The sequence below is a fragment of the Zosterops lateralis genome, assembly GCF_965231275.1.
Source record: "Zosterops lateralis genome assembly, chromosome: 11".
Lineage (NCBI taxonomy): Eukaryota > Metazoa > Chordata > Aves > Passeriformes > Zosteropidae > Zosterops > Zosterops lateralis.
Window position 1 is genome coordinate 4,886,268 of NC_139771.1, and position 19,607 is coordinate 4,905,874.

The following is a 19,607-nucleotide window of genomic DNA, read 5'->3' on the forward strand; positions in this document are numbered from 1 at the left end:
TTTGGTTTCATCCCTCTTCTTAATTATTGATGCTTTCCTCCATCTGGAGCCTGCTCTGCATCCCAGCAGTGTTGCCCATCTTCCCTGCTTGCCACAGCCTTCATCAGCCCTAGCTCCCCATAACCTGTGCTCCACGTGTTTAAAGCCCCCCATGCTCACCAGCACAGCTGTTCTAAGGCAGCAAACCTCAGTGCCAAGCAAAGCCCAATCCTCATCCTGATCAGGGCCAAGGTCTCCAGCATCTTTAACTGTGGAGACTCAGACAGAAGCGGCCATGCCTTTGCCATAAGCTTCTTACCCATTTTCCACCCCAGCCAGAGGCACCCTGGCTTCCTGGGCATCCAAGGGTTTGGACATGTAAAGCACTAAATACAGCCTAATTATTATTATCTTCGTGGGATCTGGTTAATCTCAATGGGGATTTACAAGCTGTTAGCAAAGCAGCCAGCTCCTCCAATGTTTGCATTTTTCTCAGGGACAGCTTAATCCCCTTGGCCCTGTTCTCTGGGAAGTGCCTGAGGTCAGGTTATATGGAGGAGGAAGCTGCTTCAGAGCCAGTCCCTGCGAGAGGGAGCAGAGTTGCTGTGGGATAACCAAACACCGAGCTGATAACGCTGCGGGTGAGGGACGGATCATTTGTCACCAGCAGAGTATGGGGCACTGGCACAAGGCTGGGAGGTGCCTCAGCTTCAGCATCCTCACAGACCACCTGGAATTTAACCCCCACACCCATGACAGGTGTCAGTGCTGGGGTTGATGGGGCTGCAGAGGTCTCTTAAAGATGGAACCAAGAGCTCAGAATGATTTACCAGAGGCAGTCCCCCTAGCACAGGCAGCTTTGCTTATCTCCACCTTTCCACAGCTGCCATGGGCAGGATTTCTCTCTCCCTCATGTGCATGTGGGAGCTGGGCAGCTCACAGCTGCTGCTGCTGGAGTGTTCACTGCAGCCAGTGCGAGCTGTGGTGGCAAATGATGCGCTGGCTGCTGCAGCACAGTCTGTGCTCACACACAGCTCCACGTGGCACTGACTGTGACAGGGATGGGGCTCTCCCACAGCTCAGGAAAATTCAGTTATCCTTTTGCTGCTTTTCTGCCACAGTGATTTTCCACAGAAGTTCAGATTGAAGCTCAAGGTGTAGGACTATCAGCAGGGTCTCTTCAGCATATAAGATCCCAGAGCTGCTGAAGGAAAAGTCAGTAAGAGAAAATGCAAGCTCAGCATATGCCAGTCTCTCAATTTGAGTGTCTCTGGGGCTTGGCTGGCACCTCTCACAGCTGGCAAAGCAAACGACCCTCTCTGCCTGACCTTCCTTGGTTCCTGCCTTCCCACTTCCCTTGGTACCCAGGCCTTCCTGCCTGCTTTGAAAGATGAGGGGCATTTCAGAGTGGAGCTCCACAATCTTTTTGGCAGAGCTATTTTTAACAGAGATTGTTCCCTTATCCTCTTCCCAGTGCGGTCCCATGAAGAGTCGAGCTGTCACATCTACGAAAGCAGGATGACAGGGTGAGCTGCTCAAACTGGGGCAGCTGCCAAGAGGAACGGCCGCAGAGCCACAGCTGAGAGGAACCTCAGGAAGGAGGCTCAGGCCAACCTGCAGAGACATCAGATCATAGAATTGTAGGACAATTTGGGTTGGAAGGGACCTTCACCTCAGTCCAACCCCTCTGCCATGGGCAGGGTCACTTTTCACTAGACCAGGTTGCTCAAAGCCCCATCTAGCCTGATTTTGAACACTTCCAGGGATGGGCCTCCCAATGGAATAGATTAGTACTGTGCTCATCTGGTTGTGGAGGAGCCCTAAGCCTCGTGGTGATGAGATCACACCAACAGTGACACCTGCCTCTCCATGGGCTCCTTGAATGGAACCTGATCGGCACTCAGCATCTGCACTTTGTACCTGGTGGCCAGTGTTGGCCTTCCATGGTCTTTCTGGGCTTGAATTTTTCCCTGGAAGGGCAAAAGCAGTTGTGCCTCTCACTTATGCAGAGCTCCCCAGTCACCAAAGTCTGGTAGGCTGGAACATCATAAGGATATACAGTGCCCCAGTCAGGGAGAGTGTAAAGGACCTGAGTGAGGCAGGCTGGGTAGTTCAAGGCAAGCTGATCTCCTCCAGCTCCTTTGGGACCATGCTGGGAGCTGGTGTGATGGTGTGGCAGACAGGTATGGGCAGGAGCTGAGCTGAGCTTTGCCCTGGCACATCCAACCCATCCCCTGTGCATCGTGCCCTCCCCTCACTGCCTGCATCAGGGAGGGAGCTCTGGCAAAGAAAAATGGGATTCCTGAATGAAAAATGAAAGGTCGTGTATTTCCATGAGGCACGGTTTCAATTTGTGTCACACAATCACATTTCCTTCTGCAGTCTGGAATAATTACACAGTGGAGTGGGGTGAACAGATCTGATTCAGAGGCACGGGAACGAGTTCTGAAATAAAAGAAGACAAATGCAATCATTAAGATACAATAGGCTGCACTTGCCCCTTAATTAGACTTTCTCTTTGATTAAGCAGTAATTAAATATTACCGTGCTGAAAGGGATTTTTTAATGGCCCTCCAAAGCCCTAATGTATTCTTAAGATGTTGGTGTGAAGAGCAGGGGCTGCTGCAGGGTGCTAGGTGTGGGAGGATGTTTTACACCTGCCCCTTTCCTGCAGGAGCAGGCATCCTGCCCCTCTGCTCCCTGGAGAGCGTGGGGCCAGGTGGCTGCTCCTGGGCTGGATTGCTGCAGGAGTGAAGAAGTGTCCGTGGGAAAGTCCTGCTGCTCCTGGCCACCACCAGCTGCAAGGCATCTCCAGCCTCTCATCGTAACCTGGAGACTCCTGGGATGCAGATCACAAGGCTATCACAGTGTTGCTGTCCCATAGGTATGGGATTTAGAGTCATAGATTAGAACCATGGAACTATTCAGGTTGGAAAAGACCCTTAAGATCATGGAGTCCAATTCTTACCCCAGCACTGCCAAGCCCACCACTAAATTCTGTCCCTGAGCACCACATGTACATATCTTTTAAATCCCTTCAGGGATAGTAACTCCACTGCTTCCTGGGCAGCCCATTCCAGTGCTTGACAACCCTTTCAGTGAAGAATTTTTTCCTAATATTCGATCTAAACCTCCCTGAGCACAACCTGAGGCTGTTTCCTCAATGTCATTTTGATGAACCTCATCTTCTCCAGGCAGACCATGGCCTCTGGGGCCCCGGGGGACACAGCTGGCTCACAGCCCTGGCCCCAGGCTGGTCCAACTGAAGACCAAGACCACCTCTCTGACAGCATGACAGCTCCTTAGGGCCAGCCACCACTTGAGGTTGGCCACCCTGAGCTTTGGGAGCCATGGATCAGCAAAGGAGAAGTCTGGGAAAAGAACCTGCAGCATATTGTGCTGTTAGCAGCAAAACTGAAAAGATTTAAGGTGCTGAAACATCTAAAGGGAAGGAAATGTCAGGCTCCTATTCCTGGACATTCCTGGGTGGGTAAAAATAGCCCTTGGGCAACCCGGGGGAGGAAAGCGCTTCTGATCTTTTAATGCAGAGCCCCTGCCGTAGCCCTGCGGGCTCTCAGCCACTCACAGTTCCACTTGCCTCTGCTTTTTCCAGGCTATAAAACGACAGCTCTTGCTGAGAATTTCACTAGACAAGATTGTCTTGTTCTTTTCCTGCACAGCGTGTACTTTGGGTAATATCTTTGGGAAATTCTGGCATACTTGTGTACCCAGTGTTTTTGTTAACCTAGAAAAAAAGAGCCGCGAGTCTTATGATTATGTTATTAAACCTTTATTGTATCAAAGAAAACAAATCGGAACGAGAGAGGAGCTGTATGGAGCTGAGAAGTGTTAAGCTACGGTAGTAATCTGCCTTTGATTGTTTAATTTCACTTAAAACTGAAATATCACAAGGCTGAAGAATGAAAGAACTGGTGATACCAAGGGATTGTGGTGGAGAGTGTGCAATCCTTGTGCCGCAGCCATGGTACCTCTGGCTGGAGATCTCTGGGTTCTGGACAAAGATAGGGATGGGTTGAAGTTGGATGTGGATGGTTTGCCGGGTATGGCTATGACACTGCTTGCCCCTCCACAGACGGTTATCTGGTTTGGGTGGGTCAAGTCCTCTGCACTAGGTGCCAGGTGTCCCACCAGAGAGCTCCTCCATGAGATCCCTGCTGGGGTGAAGCTCTCAGAATTTCAACAGGATTTTCCCCTCTATTCTTTTGCAGAAGAACGAATGGCTGTGCTTGAACTGCCAAACTCAGCGGCTGCTCGAAGGCAGCCTCGGCGACCCCGCCCCAATGCCACTGCCTACCCCGAAGCCGCCATCCACCGGCTCCCCGCGGCACCAGCCGCCCGCCGCCGGCCAGAGAGCGCCCACGCCCGCACCCGCGCCCGCCGAGCCGGGGCCACCCCCCGAGCAGCAGCCCTCGCCCGCCAGGAGCCTCCGGGCTGCTGAGCAGAGCAGGACCCCGAGCCCTGCCCCAGCAGAGAAGAAGCCCCAACCGCCAGCAGAAAAGAAGCCCCCGGTGCTGGCAGAGGAAAAGCCCCTGCCCAAAGCTGCCCCGGAGCCTTCCAAAGCTCCTGAGAGCGTCGCTCCAAAGGGGAAGAGCGTGACCCCCAAACCAGAGGTGGAGAGCAAGGAGACCAAGGCACTCCCCGAGGTGCCGCGGGCAAAGGAGCAGGAGGTGAGCTCTCAGGATGCATCCAGCTCCAGGCATCCCTGGGCACCAAACCCTGTCAGGCTGGTGTGGTACTGAGCTGTGCCTCTATCAGTAGTTGTGCCTACAGATGGGGAAGGACCTTCACAGGCTCCATGGCAGCATGCTGGTATTTGCCTTCTTTTTATTAGAATTACATCAATTCGGGCAAAATGCAATAGTTCAGGTCATGTCTGGCCTTTGGATTTCTTTAAAGCAATATAAGGGTAGTTGAGATTTGTTATCAAATGGAAAACTCAGTTTCCACTATTCCATGTTGCAGCAGTGGGTGTTTTTCAAACTCTTCATCCCACTTTTTCTAAAATTCAGAACAATCTGGGGAAACATTTGGCTGCCTTGGGATGGTGTTTCCCCACAAGCAACCATCCCAGCAGCAGCCAGCAGAGCTCCCCCTGGGAAAAGGTCCCCACCAGCTGGGAGGGAACAGCTGCCCCCTGAGCTGCTGTGCAGCCCCCAGGGAAGAGGCTCCTTGTGCCCCCAAAATCAAGTGGTCTCTGGTGCCTCTGTGCTGGCAGAGTGACAGGTCCTGCCAGTAGCACCGGGGCTGGGTGGGATGGCACGGTCTCCATGGGCTCAGAGACTTGCCCCCCACACTGCTTAATTTTCAAGCCAATTAAAAGGGGCTGTTTATTTCTGCTGGCATCTAGCAAGGATCCTGGGGCTAGCCCTGCTTCTGAAGGGTGCCTTGGGGGCTGGGGGCCCAGTTTTTCAAACACAGTTATTAGTCTCCCAATGTCTTTGTGCCCGGGGTCATTTGCTATACCATCCCCTGCCTGCAGCACACCCTCTCACCTGCCTTTGTTAGACAGACAAGTTGCTGATGTGCCACTGAACTGAGGGACACAGGGTGGCCCCCTGCCTTTGCTCTGGGCTGGCTCCCATTGGTGCCCAGACTTTCTGCGTGCTCCTTGGGAGACAGCCTGGAGGGAAGTAAGAGCAGTATCTCTGGAGCTGCCTGGATCTGAGGCTGTGTTCTCCCTTGCCTGCAGGACAGCAGCAAGCCTTACCACCCGGAGCTGTCCCGCAGCCCCCAGAGCCTGAGCGACACCGGCTACTCCTCTGACGGCATCTCCAGCTCACAGAGTGAGATCACCGGCCTGGTGCAGCAGGAGGAGGAGAAGCTGAGCAGCACTGGGCTGGCCGGGCAGAGCCCCCCCAGCCCCTCCGAGCTCACCAAGCTGGAGAGCAGCATGCGGCCTCTCCTGGAAGGCCGGGGCACGCCGACAGAGTCCCCTGGGCGTAGCAAGAGCCGCACAGAGCCACAGGAGGACCAGCGGCAACAGCAGCGGCCACGGTACCTCTCCATCACCCCTGAAGCCTTTGACTCAGACGAGGAGCTGGAGGACATCCTGGAGGAGGATGAGGAGTGGGAGAACCAGCGGGAGCGTCGGGAGAGTGCAGAGTCCTCAGATGAGTTTGGCAGCAAGCTGCGGCATGACTATGTGGAGGACAGCAGTGAGGGGGGCTTCTCCCCAGTGCCCCCCAGGAGCAAGGGCCAGGAGGCAGACGTGACCGATGAAGAGTTTATGCGGAGACAGATCCTGGAGATGAGTGCTGAGGAGGACAACCTCGAGGAGGAGGAGGAAGGCTATGGGCGCACCAAGTACAGCATCCCCAAAGCTGGGCAGAAGACGGAGGCAGAGAAGGGCAAAGAGCCAGCGTCAGCCAAGCGGCGCCTGCCGCATGGTGCCAGCAGCATGTATACTGAGGAGAGCAAGGAGGTGGAGGCAGTGGAGGGTGATGACTTGAGCACGGCTCAGGGTGGGCTGCGGCGATTCAAGACCATCGAGCTGAACAGCACAACTGGCTATGGCCGGGAGATGGAGATTGGCCAGGAGCCAGATACCAGTGTGGACCGGGAGCCTGAGCTGGAGATGGAGAGCCTGACAGGCTCCCCCGAGGAGCGCTCACGGGGCGAATACTCCTCCACCCTGCCAGCCACAACACCCAGCTACACCTCGGGCACCTCACCCACCTCCATCTCCTCGCTGGAGGAGGATAGTGACAGCAGCCCCAGCCGCCGGCAGCGGCTGGAGGAGGTGAAGCAGCAGAGGAAAGCTCGGCATCGCTCACATGGTCCCTTGCTGCCCACCATTGAGGATTCATCTGAGGAGGAGGAGATGCGTGAGGAAGAGGAGCTCCTGCGGGAGCAGGAGAAGATGCGGGAGGTGGAGCAGCAGCGCATCCGGAGCACAGCGCGCAAGACCAAGCGTGACAAGGAGGAGCTGAGGGCCCAGCGGAGGAGGGAGCGCTCCAAAACACCCCCCAGCAATCTCTCCCCCATCGAGGATGCCTCCCCCACAGAGGAGCTGCGACAGGCGGCAGAGATGGAGGAGCTGCACCGCTCCTCCTGCTCCGAGTACTCGCCTTCCATTGACTCAGAAGCAGAGAGCTTTGATGCTGTGACCTCCAAGCTGTACAAGTCTGGCAGCGAATACAACCTGCCCACTTTCATGTCACTGTACTCCCCAACAGAGAAGGTGGAGAGTGGTGCCAGCCAGCCCATCAGCAAGCCCCTGAAAAGCGCCGAGGAAGCCTATGAGGAGATGATGAGGAAGGCAGAGATGATGCAGAAGCAGCAGGTCCAGCAGGCACAGCCAGCCTCTTTCTACAACACCTACCAGCAGGGTGGCTACTGCAGTACTGAGGGCCAGAATGGCTTTGACTACCAATATGGCGAGGAATACCGGTATGACGGCAGCCTCACGCGCCCCTCCCAGCCCGACTATCCCAGTGCCCTGCCAAAGGCCGGAGCGGTGTACGAGGAGATCCTGCAGACCTCGCAGAGCATCTCCAGGATGCATGAGTCCTCTTCCTTTGACCTGGTCCTCAAGCAGGGTGAGAAGGTGAAGGGGCAGGAGGAGGCGTACCAGGAGAAGCACTTCCTCAATGCCGAGAGCGCCTACGCTGACCTGCTGAAGCAGAATGGTGGCCCACTCACCCCTGGCACAAGCCCCACGCAGCTCTCTGCTCCTGTCTCCTTTGCCAGCTCCAACAGCAGCACCGGCAAGACTATTCCTGATGTCCGAGTCACGCAACATTTTGCAAAAGAAGGACAAGACCTAGCCAAGCTCCAGAGTGCCCCAGCAGCACCCAGCCTAGTATCCAAGGCTACCACTACTCCTTATGCTTACAGCAAAGGCACCAGCACGGTGACAACAGCAGCAGGCAGCCCTGGGAGTGCGCTGCAGAGCTACAGCTCACCAAGCCCAGAGGCCCCATCCATAGCTGAGAGGAGCTACACTCCATCAAAGAGCACTGTCAGCTATGGCTCTCAGACCGAGGACACCACCAGAACCAGGACAGTGGAGATTAGTGTGCAGACAGCCAGGGAGAAGATCCCAGCCGCAAGTGACAGCAAGCCCACACCGCCCAAGACATACACCTTCTTCAAGAGCTCCAGCCCTCCGCTCTCACCCACCTCACCCACACAGAGTCCCACCCGCACCACAAAGGCCACGGCAGAGTTTTCCACACAGACACAGAGCCCGGTCCTCGCCTATGAGGGTCCTTCTGCTGCTGCTGCTAGCCCGGACACCTTGTCCTCCATGGTGGCTCAGGGGACACAGACACCTCACCAGACAGGCTCACCACGCCTGACCCGGCAGGCCTCCTCACAGGACTCCCCCTTCATGGTGATCACACTGGCAGCCGATGCAGCCAGCCAAACCAAGCCAGTCAGCTCTGGCGCCTTGACATCTCCCACTTCGTCCCCCACCAGGCCAAGCCGGCAGCTGCTGGCACATGGTTACACCCAGACACCAGAGGAGCCGACAGGTGCCTACATCAGGGCACAGCCAGTGAAGGACCATGCCCAGAAAGCACCTGCTGTGACTTCAGCCACTGACAGCATCACAGGGCTGTACAGCTGGGGAGCACTCCCTGCAGAAAACATCTCCCTGTGCCGCATCTCCTCCATCCCCGGCACGTCCCGGGTGGAGCCAGGGCCCAAGGTGCCAAGCAGCAACGCTGTGGACTTACGGACCGCATTGAAGTCTGCCCCCATCATCATAACAGACCAAGGCATGGATCTCACGTCCTTGGCCACCGAGGCCAGGAAGTACTGCCTGACTCTGGACCACATCCCCAGCCGGCAGTCCACGGCCATCCAGCCCTTGATCATCAACCTCAATGCCCAGGAGCAGCCCCATGCCATCATTGCGGCAGCCAGCACTGCCAGTCTGGCCATCGCTTCTCCCATGATTCTCTCACAGTCCAAGCAACCTGTGGTCTATGGAGACCCTTTCCAGAGCCGTGTGGATTTTGGGCAGGGGACTGGGAGCCCGGTATGCTTAGCACAGGTGAAGCAGGTGGAGCAGGGTGTCCAGACAGCCACTGTCAGAGCCAGTGGGGTGGCCAGTGGCAAACCTGAGCCCACCGCTGCCCCCCAGACCAAATTTGCAAGGTACGGCATGCCAGGCCAGATGGTGAAGAAGGATGTGCTCCTCACACAGACCAGTGGGGCACAGAATGCCAGCGGCCTCCCTCAGTCGTTCCCACCAGAGCCAGGATCGGAGGTGTACCGGGCAGTGCCAGTAGAGCTGAAGAGCCAGAGCCCTCTCCTTGCCCTGGGCGGCAAGAAATCCCAGGTGATGATGGTGCAAATGGAGGAGGCAGCAACTGGTCCAGTGACCAAAGTGCTGAAGGAGGAGGTGCCAGCCAACGTCCTGGACCTAACGGGCGTGAAGCCAGAGAGCCAGGTGGCCTGCTGTGACATGGTCTACAAGTTCCCCTTTGGTGGCAGCTGCACGGGTGCTTTCAACCCCACCTCCAAGATGCCAGAGAAGAAAACCGGGGAGGCAGCAGTGATGCCTGGTCGGAAAGCTGGTGGACCAATGTATGGCAGCAGAGATCCAGAGCTGCCAGAGACCTTCCCTTACCGGGAGCAGCCGGCTCCAGCACCTGCGCTCTACGAGGAGCAGAAGTTTTACCCAGCCTTTGGACGTCTCTACTCCTCCATGTCAGACACAAACCTCTCTGAAATCGGGATGAGCTACTACCACACAAAGGGGGATCAGCCCTTCCCTGCCCCAGCAGGTGATGCCGCTGTGGACCTCAGCACCATGAAGCACTCCTACAGCGTGGGCTTTGCTGAGGGGGGTTACCTGGGCCAAGGGCTACAGTATGGCTCTTTTTCCGACCTCCGCCAACCTGGAGAGCTGCTGAGCCACCCCTTCCCCATGCGGAGGTACAGCTCAGCCTCCAACATCTACTCTGACTACCGTTTCTCACACCGGGGGGACCTGGCCAGCTTCCAGGAGTCCAGCCTGGCCCACTACAGTGCCACCACGGCACGTGAGATCAGCCGCATGTGTGCTGCCCTCAACTCCATGGACCAGTACGGGGGCCGGCACGCCAACGGCCCTGATGTGCTGCCTTATGGCCCCAGCAATGGGCAGGGGGGCACAGGGGGGCTGGCAGCTCAGCAGCATGGCTCTGTACCGCCGAAACCCAGTGGGATGTACAACCCCACCTTCCCTGAAGGACGACAGGGCTTCGGCAACCTGGCACAGTACAATGTTCCTGGTGTCCGCCTGCCTACCATCCGGCAAATGCTTCCTTCCACCGCAACCGTGCGGGCCGCTGACGGCATGATCTACTCCACCATCAACACCCCCATTGCCTCCACACTGCCCATCACCACCCAGCCAGCCTCGGTGCTGAGGCCCATGCTGCGTGGGCTATATAGACCCTATGGCCCAGGCGGTGTGGCAGCAGTCCCACTGGCCAGCTTGGGCAGGCTGCCAGTTGTCACTCCCCGTGTCCCACTTGCAGCACACGGCCCCTACCGCTTCCCGGCCCCAACCCGGCCGGCCCCAGCAGCCTCAATGATGGAAACACCCGTCTACCTGGGGAAGCCCGTCGCCAGCACAGCACCGGCAGCGGTGGGTGCTGCTCCTGCTCCCAAAGCACCCGCTGCTCCCGCCGCACCTGCCAGTGGCTTGCAGAGAGCGGAGCCGCCACCAGCTGCCCCCTCTACAGAGGCACCAGCAGCCCCCAAGGAGAGTGGACCAGTGGCCGCAGCGCCCAAGCCACCACTGGATGGAGCTCTGCGGGAGGAGCGGGAGCGGGAAGAGGAGCGTCAGCGCAAGCAGCAAGAGCACGTGCTGCAGCTGGAGCGGGAGCGCGTGGAGCTGGAGAAGCTGCGGCAGCTGCGGCTGCAGGAGGAGCTGGAGCGGGAGCGTGCAGAGCTGCAGCGGCACCGGGAGAAGGAGCAGTTGCTGGTGCAGCGGGAGCTGCAGGAACTGCAGTGCATCAAGCAGCAGGTGCTGCAGCAGCAGCAGGAGGAGCGGCATGCCCAGCTGGCACTGCAACGGGAGCAGCTCGCCCAGCAGCGCCTCCAACTCGAGCACATCCACCAGCTCCAGCACCAGCTGCAGCAGCAGCTGGAGGAGCAGAAGCGGCAGAAGACCATCTTCCCCACGCCCATGGAGCCCACTGCCCGCCCACCCGAGGGGCCCGCTGAGGCACCACGGGTGCAGCCACACAACGGGCAGGCATGGCCCCCACCGGGCCAGACACCCCCAGAGGGGCCTGCTGGTCCCCGTTACCCTGTGCCACAACGGCCACTCAGCAGCTCAGCCTCAGACATGTCACTTCAAGTCGAGGAGTCCTGGGAGCCTGGCCGGGGCATCAAGAAGAGGAACTCGATGCCCCGGCTGAGGGATGCCTATGAGAAGGAGACATTTGCAGCGCGGAAGATGGCGGACAGCAGCGTGCAGACGGATGAGGAGGACGGTGAGGAGCGGTACATCCTGTCGCGGCGGCGGCGGACCAGGCGCAGCGCTGACTGCAGTGTGCAGACGGACGAGGAGGACAACGGGGAGTGGGAGCAGCCCGTGCGCCGCCGGCGCTCCAGGGCCTCACGGCACGCTGAGGCCAGCGCTGACGGCAAGACCGACGGGGCCACCCGCACAGCCAGCGTGGGTATCCAGACCATCAGTGACTGCTCGGTGCAGACAGAGCCCGACCAGCTCCTCCGCGTCTCGCCCTCCATTCACATCACCACCCATGACCCCCGAGTGGAGATCGTGAAGTACATCTCAGCCCCAGAGAAGACGCAGCGGGGTGAGAGCCTGGCCTGCCAGACAGAGCCAGAGCCATCTCCCCAACCTGGTGTCGTGGTCCCTCAGCTGACAGTGCCCACCACCATTCCGCCCTACTCCACCAACCTCCAAATAGTGAGCACAGGCCCCCTGGATCCCCACACTGTCCGGCAGCAGACCCTGGGCAAGTTTGAGAAGAAAAAGCCAGATCCCCTGGAAATTGGTTACCAATCCCATCTGCCGGCTGAATCCCTCTCCCAACTGGTGACCCGCCAGCCACCCCGCTCTCCCCAGGTCCTCTACTCACCCGTCTCCCCCTTGTCCCCCCATCGCCTCCTGGAGTCCTCCTTTGCCACCAGCGAGCGGCTGAACAAGGCCCACGTCCCCCCACAGAAGCACTTCACCACCGACTTAGCCCAGCGCCAGCAGACGCTGCCACGCCCCATCAAGACCATGCAGCGCTCCCTGTCCGACCCCAAGCCCATCAGCCCCACCTCTGAGGAGGCCGGCAAGGACAGGTTCTCCCTCTACCAACACCCGCTGCTCCCCAGCTCACAGGTATGTCACCTCAGGGAACAACCTTATGCTCAGGGAACAGCCCCAGGAGGCACCTCAGGACATTTCAGTTTCATTAGCGTTGTGGCAATTAATATTTCAAAAGGCCAGCTCCCTGCGGCAGCTGATGGCAGCCAGCAGGCACAGGCATGCATGCCAATACTAGCAGCTGGAGGGAGGCCCTGGAGGTCCATTGGCTGCGGGAGCCTGTCAGCAGGCAGGAGATGCTGCAGGTTGGCAGCATCAGGGCTGTCTCCTGCTCCAGATAGTCCCCCTTCTTTCTCGAGGAGCCACCACCATGCATGGCTCCATTTAAGGTTGCGGTGGTTCATGCTCACTTCACACCTTTACCCCCAGACACCAAGGTTGCCTTGGGCAGTCAAGTAGAAGTCCAAGAGCAATTCCTGGGGCAGCAGCACCCATTGGCAGTCCCCTGAGTCCCTCTGCCAAATGCCCACGGACAGAAAGCAGTTTTTGTAGCAGAGTATGCACATGGCCAGCTCAGCGCTTGGCCGGCTGCCACCCCCGGTAATTACTCACGGAAAGCGCCCTGCCTGTTACTTCCATCCTATTTATTGCGTTTTTACATAAACACCACTTTCTCAGTGCATGGGGAACACGTGCACAGCGGGATGCCTCACCCCAGCCCTTAGGACATGGGAGGACCACTGCAATGCTTGGGGTGGGATGTGGGGGGGACACCCACCTGCCCCCCTGACCAGATGTCCCTTGGCTTTGCAGGTGGGAGGGCTGCAGTCAAGCTCGCTGGCACGCAAGGTGAAGCGGACACTGCCCAGCCCACCACCTGAGGAGCCCCACGTCCCCCTGGCAAGCCCAGCTGCCTCCCAGCTCTACCTGAGCAGCCTGGCTCCCAAGGCCACTGCGCCTGTCACCAAGGCCAGCCTGCTGAAGGAGCTGGACCGCGACCTGAGGCTGGTGGAACACGAGGCCACCAAGCTGCGGAAGAAGCAGGCGGAGCTGGACGAGGAGGAGAAGGAGATCGATGCAAAGCTGAAATACCTGGAGCTGGGCATAACCCAGCGCAAGGAGTCGCTGTTGAAGGATCGGGTTGGTGGGCGGGACCATCCCTACCTGCGCTACCCCGGGGATCGCCGCGACTACCTGTCGGACAGCGAGCTGCACAGCCTGCGCCTCGCCGCCTACGACAGCGCCGGCCTGCGCCCTGCCGGGCAGTACCCTGACTACACCGCCGCCGCCGCCGCCGCCGCAGCCGCCGCCGCCTCCTATGGCGCCTACCCGTACCCTGCCCCGCAGGGCCCCGCTGCCTTCCCGCCACCACGCCTGCAGCACCCGCAGTACCCCACAGCCAGCACCTCACAGGATGGCTTGCCGGCAGCTCCACTGCCCACCTTCACCTCACCCGGTGGCTTCTCGGCCCCTGGCACCGCATACCCAGAGCTGGGCACCCCGGCCCAGCCAGGCTTCCAGCCCCAAAACCCCTACCAAGCCCCAAGCGCCTTCGCTGGGGCAGCCACCGTGCCGCCGGCACAGCCCGCCCTCTACCAGAGCCCCGCAGACGTAGCCAGCGGGCACCAGAAGCCGCGGCAGACCTCTCTGGCTGACCTAGAACAGAAGATCCCCACCAACTACGAGGTCATTGGTGCAGCCACCAGCTCCTCTGCCGTGCCTGATGTCACCTTCAGTACTGCACCGGCAAGCGGTGGCTACGAGCAGTACAAGGCACCTGAGACCCGGCCAGCTGAGAGAACCAGCACAGCACCGGGCCCCTCAGCCAGCTATTCTTCCGAGTCCCTCTACACCAACCTGGAGCAGAACATCCCCCGTAACTATGTGATGATCGAGGACATCAGCGAGCTAACCAAGGAGAGTCCTGCAGTGGATGGGCAGAAAGCAGAGCCAGTGGGCACGACCACTGATAGCCGCCACAGCAGAGAGAAGAGTGATTTAGGGGACACTGAGGGCTCCAGCCGTCCCTGCTGCTACACCAAAGCCGAGGAGGAGTCTGAGGAGGACATCTATGATCACCATGGCCCCGACCATCGTGGGAAGAACAGCTACTACCGGGGCATGGAAAGCAATGGCAGGGTGTCAGGAAGCTCTACCAGCTCGAGCTACTACTATGGGGACAGTGAGTACCGGCACTCCTCACGGATGGACAAGCACAGCTCTGGCACGCCACTACCGAAGCATTCATCCAAGAACCTGGCACCCGCCGTCATCTCCTCCAAGCGCAGCAAGCACAGGAAGCAGGGCATGGAGCAGAAGATCTCCAAGTTCTCCCCCATTGAAGAAGCCAAAGATGTGGAGTCAGACCTGGCCTCCTACTCAACAACCACCTCGATTGGCAGCAGCAACGTGGTCTCCAGGGCCAAGAAGCTGCAGGATGAGATCACCTATGGCCTGAAGAAGAACGTCTATGAGCAGCAGAAGTATTACGGTGTCTCCAGCCGGGATCTGGTGGACGAGGAGGAGAGGGTCTACTCTTCCAGCAGCAGAACCCGCTCCTCTGGCTATGGGGTTGAAAAGTCCTCCAGCCGGGACATGGGTGGCCGGAGCAAGTCCTATGAGCGGGAGAGCATGGAGCGCTCCCAGAAAGTCAGCTCCAAGCCCTCATCTCTCAGCATGAGCCAGAGCCGTGGGCGGGCACCCATGCGCTCGCAGCCCTCAGAGGAGGAGAGCCCCGTCAGCCCTGTGGGAAAGTCAATGGGGGGGTCACGCACTGTGGGAGGGCCGGGCCCCCAGTCAGCGGGGGATCCCTGCTCCCAGTTCTGCTCCAGCCACTCGTTGCCTGATGTGCAAAAGCACATCAAAGACGTGCCAAGGAGTCACTCGTACAAGCACGAGGAGGGCTACGGCATGGATGATGCCCATTGCGTTGTCTCGGACAGCGAAGGTAACGGCTCCCCATGGTGACCACCCCAGAGCATGGCACTTCCCCGGGGCATGCCTGTCCGCTCGTACGCAGAGACACTCTCACCGCCTCAGTTTGCTTGACACGTGCCTTCCTCCCCCTGCCCTGGGTGTTCGGTGTTAGCCGGTCCTACACGGTGCCCCGCTGCGCCCTGTCCTGTCCCCACCGGCACGTGCTGTCCCCTGCGCGCGTGCCTGCTGCTTGCCCCTCCCACTTCATTGCATGGCTTCTGCCCGCGCAGCCTCGAGTGAGAGATTGAGTGTGGTTTGTTTTTGGTTTCCGAAGCATATCATTTGGGTCAGGAGGAGACAGACTGGTTTGATAAGCCCAGGGAGGCACGGGCAGAGAGGGTCAGGCACTACGGTGGCCACTCTTCCTCACAGAAGAGACCCCCAGTTAAGCACACCTACCACGATTATGACGAGCCCCCCGATGAAGACCCATGGCAGCACGACGACTACCCCCAGCACCGCGAGCACCGGCACCACAGGGAGTACGATCGCCATGCCGGCTCCTCCCGGCACGCCAGCGACGAGCCACCACGCCGCTCATCAAAGCAGCACCCACGAGAATCTGGCCGCCATGAGCCCCGTGGCCATGGGCCTTCAGCCGGCCCCAAGAAGGCGCAGCAGCCCGAGTCCCGCACGCCTTACGGCCCCAGCTCCGCTGATTACGCCCCATCATCCCGCCCTGCTGCTCACCACCATGGCACTGAGACCCCCAAGGCACAGAAGCCTTCCCAGCCGCATGGGTCGGCCACACCAGCGCCGAAGCAGGAGCCCCTCGCACACCCACAGCAGCCAGCGGCCAGGCAGCAGCAGGCAGGGCAGCCGGCAGCGCGGCAGCAGCCAGCGGCACGCCAGGCTGCCCAGCCAGCAAGCTCGGCACAGCCTGAGACCAGGGGCAGGACACAGGGACCCCCCTCATCCCGGCCAACGCAGCAGCAGCCAGGGCCAGCCCAGGCAGCAGGGAAGGCACCAGCCACACTCCATGCACAGCCGGGCGGACACCCAGCACTGGCGGTAAGTACGGGCTTAGCTGTCCAGGCTGCATCCTGACCCCACAGCTCTGCCTGGAATGGGCACAGCTGACTGTGGCCAGGGGCTGGCAGGGAAAGGGGTGGGAATGGGAGTCATGGAGTAAAGTGTATCCCACTCACGCACCCACTTCAGACACCCCTGGGTGCTGTGGAAGCTGCCATCCCCTCAAGGGGATCCAGGAGGGGACATCACTATATTCTGGATCCCTTGCTGCCTCTTTTGGGGTTTTGGAGCAGTGTTTGGGGGTTTTGGTGTCACCTCCTGGCCTGGGCCATCCTCGGCAGATGCTCTACTGGGAGGGTGAGCCCTGAGAGTTGTTTTCCCCTTTCCAGACAAAAGTTGAGCCAACAGACACATCCAAACCTGCAGCAAAAGTGCCACAGCAGCCAGGGAGAGCGCCGTCAGCACAGCCCCTGGGGGCAGCAGGTCAGTGAGCCCCAGTGGCACTGTGCCATCTGTCCCCCGTCATGCCAACTGCCTGGCACCCCAAAGCTCAGCGGAGCTCCCCCAGCCGGGCCTGTCCCCTGCTAACAGTGGCTTTGTTTGCCCCCCAGCAGACAGCAAGGCTGGTCCAAGGGCGGCCGGGCCACGTGGTCCCACGGGCATGGCCACGGGGCAGCCTGGCGGGGAAGGAGAGAGCGTCTTCTCCAAAATCCTGCCAGGGGGGGCAGCGGAACAAGCAGGCAAACTGACTGAAGGTGAGAGCTGCTCCTGGGACGGGGACAGGGCAGTGATGCTCTTCTGCACCAAGACGGAGTCAGGCATCGTGGGGATGGCTGGGTGCAGCCAGTGGGAGGCAGTTTGGGGCCCAGGGAGGTGGGGGGCCGGGGTCACTGTGCCATACTGACACTTGTCCTGACTTCCCTGCAGCGGTGTCAGCTTTCGGCAAGAAGTTCACTTCATTCTGGTGAGAGAACGGCACAAGGTGAGTGCAGCCAGCGCCAGGCACTGTGCCGTGGGCTCTGCCTGCCCCAGCTGTGCCTGATGCCCTCTTCCTCCTTTCCATTGCAGGAGTTTGGGAAGTGAGTGGAGATTTGAGTCGTTGCAGTGGAAAAACCTATGAAGAAGCCAATGAATTCAGCACGCGGCGCCAGACTCTGAGTATAACGGTGAGTGTACAGGGCACACCTGCACACAGGTCCCCTCTGCTGGGCCATCTCTGAGATTCCAAGCGGCACCACTGTCCCCCGAGCACCTGCTGAGCCCTGCCTTGCCAAACTCCCAGCCCCCAGGCTGGGAAAGATGTAGCACGGACCCATCCCCTTCATGATTGGCCACTCATCCCCATCTTCATCCCCAGGTGCTGGCCCCAAGCCAAGGCGTGAAGGCTTGGCCTTGTTCCACAGTCTCGGCAGCGCTGGTGCAGACCCTGGGTTTCCAGGGAAGGTTTGGGCAGTCCAGGCTCTGCTCCGGGAGCCCGTCCAGCGCGGGGGCGGGCGGAGGCGGCGGCAGCTGCTCCGCCGGCAGTACCTCTTGGCTCTCTGGAGCCCTTCAGCGCGGGCCAGCGCTGCCGCTCGGCGGGGAGGGGCTGCTCGGACTAACGCCTTTCTCTCTCTCTCTCTCTCTCTCTCTCTCTCTGTCTCTCCCAAGCTTTTGAAAGCAGGGCGATCCCTGGATGCTGGACCAAACGGCGGCCTAGCAGGGGCCCGGCGGACGCCCCGGGGCGGGCGCCCCCCACGCCTGGCGAGCAGCTCCGGCGCGGCACACGGCGAGCCCCGGCAGCTGCCCAGAGGGGATGGGCCTGGTCCGGACCGTCGGGTCAGGCCCCGTAGGTGGGCTGCGGCCCTTTCTCAAGATTATACGCAGAGTTGCTCCCTCTGAACCCCAGCTCTGGCCTCTTCATAGGTTTTTCCTCCCCGCGAGCCGAGGGCTGGGCGCCGTGGGCGCCGCTCCTCCTTCCCGACCCCACCCGCCCCACCGGGGCCGTCCCCGCGCCCCCTGCACTGCGGCCGCTCTCGGCCCCGCCGGGGAGCCCCGGAGCGCGTCAGCTAGGACCTAACACTGTTTCACTACCGAAATACGAGGCCATAGGACTCTGACAGGCGGCGCGGCCGGCGGGGCGCGTGTCCCGAAGCCATTGGAAGCATTGAAAGGGCCGCGCTCGCCCTCGCCACGCAGCCAGCGCGCCTGCCGCCGGGCACCCCTTTTCTTTCAAGAACAGCCTTAATCATCCCACTTTGATTTCTGTGATACCTCATCCGCACCGGGGGGGGGGTGGGGGGGGTGGGGGGCACGGGACGTCGTCAGGAGGGGTCCTTTTTTCTCGGTTTCTTTGGGTTCACTTTCTTTTGGTTTCGGGGTTTTATTTTTCTAAAGTTTATACCAAATCCTCTTCCCTCTTTGCTTTGTGCGATGAGTTAGCACACGGGCTGTCGTCTGTAGAAGCAATAGAGTGCAGGAGGCTACAAAAGAGCACAAATCCCGTGGAACAAGATCAGGAGAGCTTTGCCTCCAGCAGTATCCTTCCTTTTACTGTGCAATCCAAGTCCTTCTCAAGCCATTTTGCGGGGACGGCCGGCGCAGCGGCCGGCGGCCGAAGCCCACTCGCCCTGCCAGGAGGGGATTCCCAGGGGGGAGGCAGCCCGAGGAGGGGGCTCGCCCGGGCCCCGCCGCCTCTCCGCGCTGGCAGCGCCCCGCCGACACCCCCGTGGCGGGGGCAGCCGCCCGCTCACCCGCCTGATGTTCTATGCAACGAAATAACACGACTCCAGAACAAGACCTGTGAATAGCTAATCAGTTCAATGTCGCGCCTAAGGGTTCCATCGCAAAGCGTGCCGCCGAGCGACCCGAGAACTATTCCGTACCGACCACCCGTGCATATGAATTCGTGGCATGTTCGACCCACGGAGGGCCACTTTGCCAAAGGGCGGCCCTAGCGCCCGTGACCGTCTGTCCCGTCGTAGAGCATGGCTTGCTACTTCTCTGCACGGTTCCACCCGCCTTTCAGTGCTTGCTGTTCTTTGCCTGGACTTTTCTTATTTTCTTCTCCATCAGTCCATCGCTGTACTGAAAGCTCTTAGCAGATTTATGCACTTGTGATCGAGGACCCGGCTGCCGCGGGAAGCCCACGCTTTGTTGGCAGATCCCTCGCCGGGAGCCCTGCCGGTGCCCGAGGCCGGGGACAGGCCGGCGGCTGTGGGACGGGGGCCCCGGGGCAGCCCCGCGGAGGAGAGCCCCGGCCCCGCGCACAGCCGCCGCCTCTCCCCGCCGCCGCCAATGCAGAGCCTGGGGTGCCTCCCGCCGGCCGCCGGCCCCGCCGCTCCTCGCGCTGTAAATACTTGTACAGTGTGTAAATCGCACGCGGGACCGAGACCCCCGCCGGGGCCAATCTCGCCGCCCGAGCGCATCCGCCGCCTTGCCTTCGTGCCTGCCA

General features: G+C 60.0%; 1 protein-coding gene across 1 annotated transcript in view; it reads left to right on the plus strand.

Annotated features, from left to right (window-relative positions):
* BSN (bassoon presynaptic cytomatrix protein) overlaps positions 1-17,926 on the plus strand; it is a gene marked incomplete at its 5' end in the record, with an annotated part of 87,124 nt that extends 69,198 nt beyond the window's left edge. The window contains 9 exons of the mRNA XM_083869775.1: positions 4,209-4,667; positions 5,690-12,304; positions 13,043-15,176; positions 15,480-16,216; positions 16,567-16,660; positions 16,789-16,932; positions 17,105-17,159; positions 17,246-17,343; positions 17,825-17,926. Coding sequence (XP_083725901.1) covers positions 4,209-4,667; positions 5,690-12,304; positions 13,043-15,176; positions 15,480-16,216; positions 16,567-16,660; positions 16,789-16,932; positions 17,105-17,145 — 10,224 coding nt within the window. The 3' untranslated portion in view covers positions 17,146-17,159; positions 17,246-17,343; positions 17,825-17,926. The remainder of the gene's footprint in view (positions 1-4,208; positions 4,668-5,689; positions 12,305-13,042; positions 15,177-15,479; positions 16,217-16,566; positions 16,661-16,788; positions 16,933-17,104; positions 17,160-17,245; positions 17,344-17,824) is intronic.
* Positions 17,927-19,607: the final 1,681 nt, after the last annotated feature.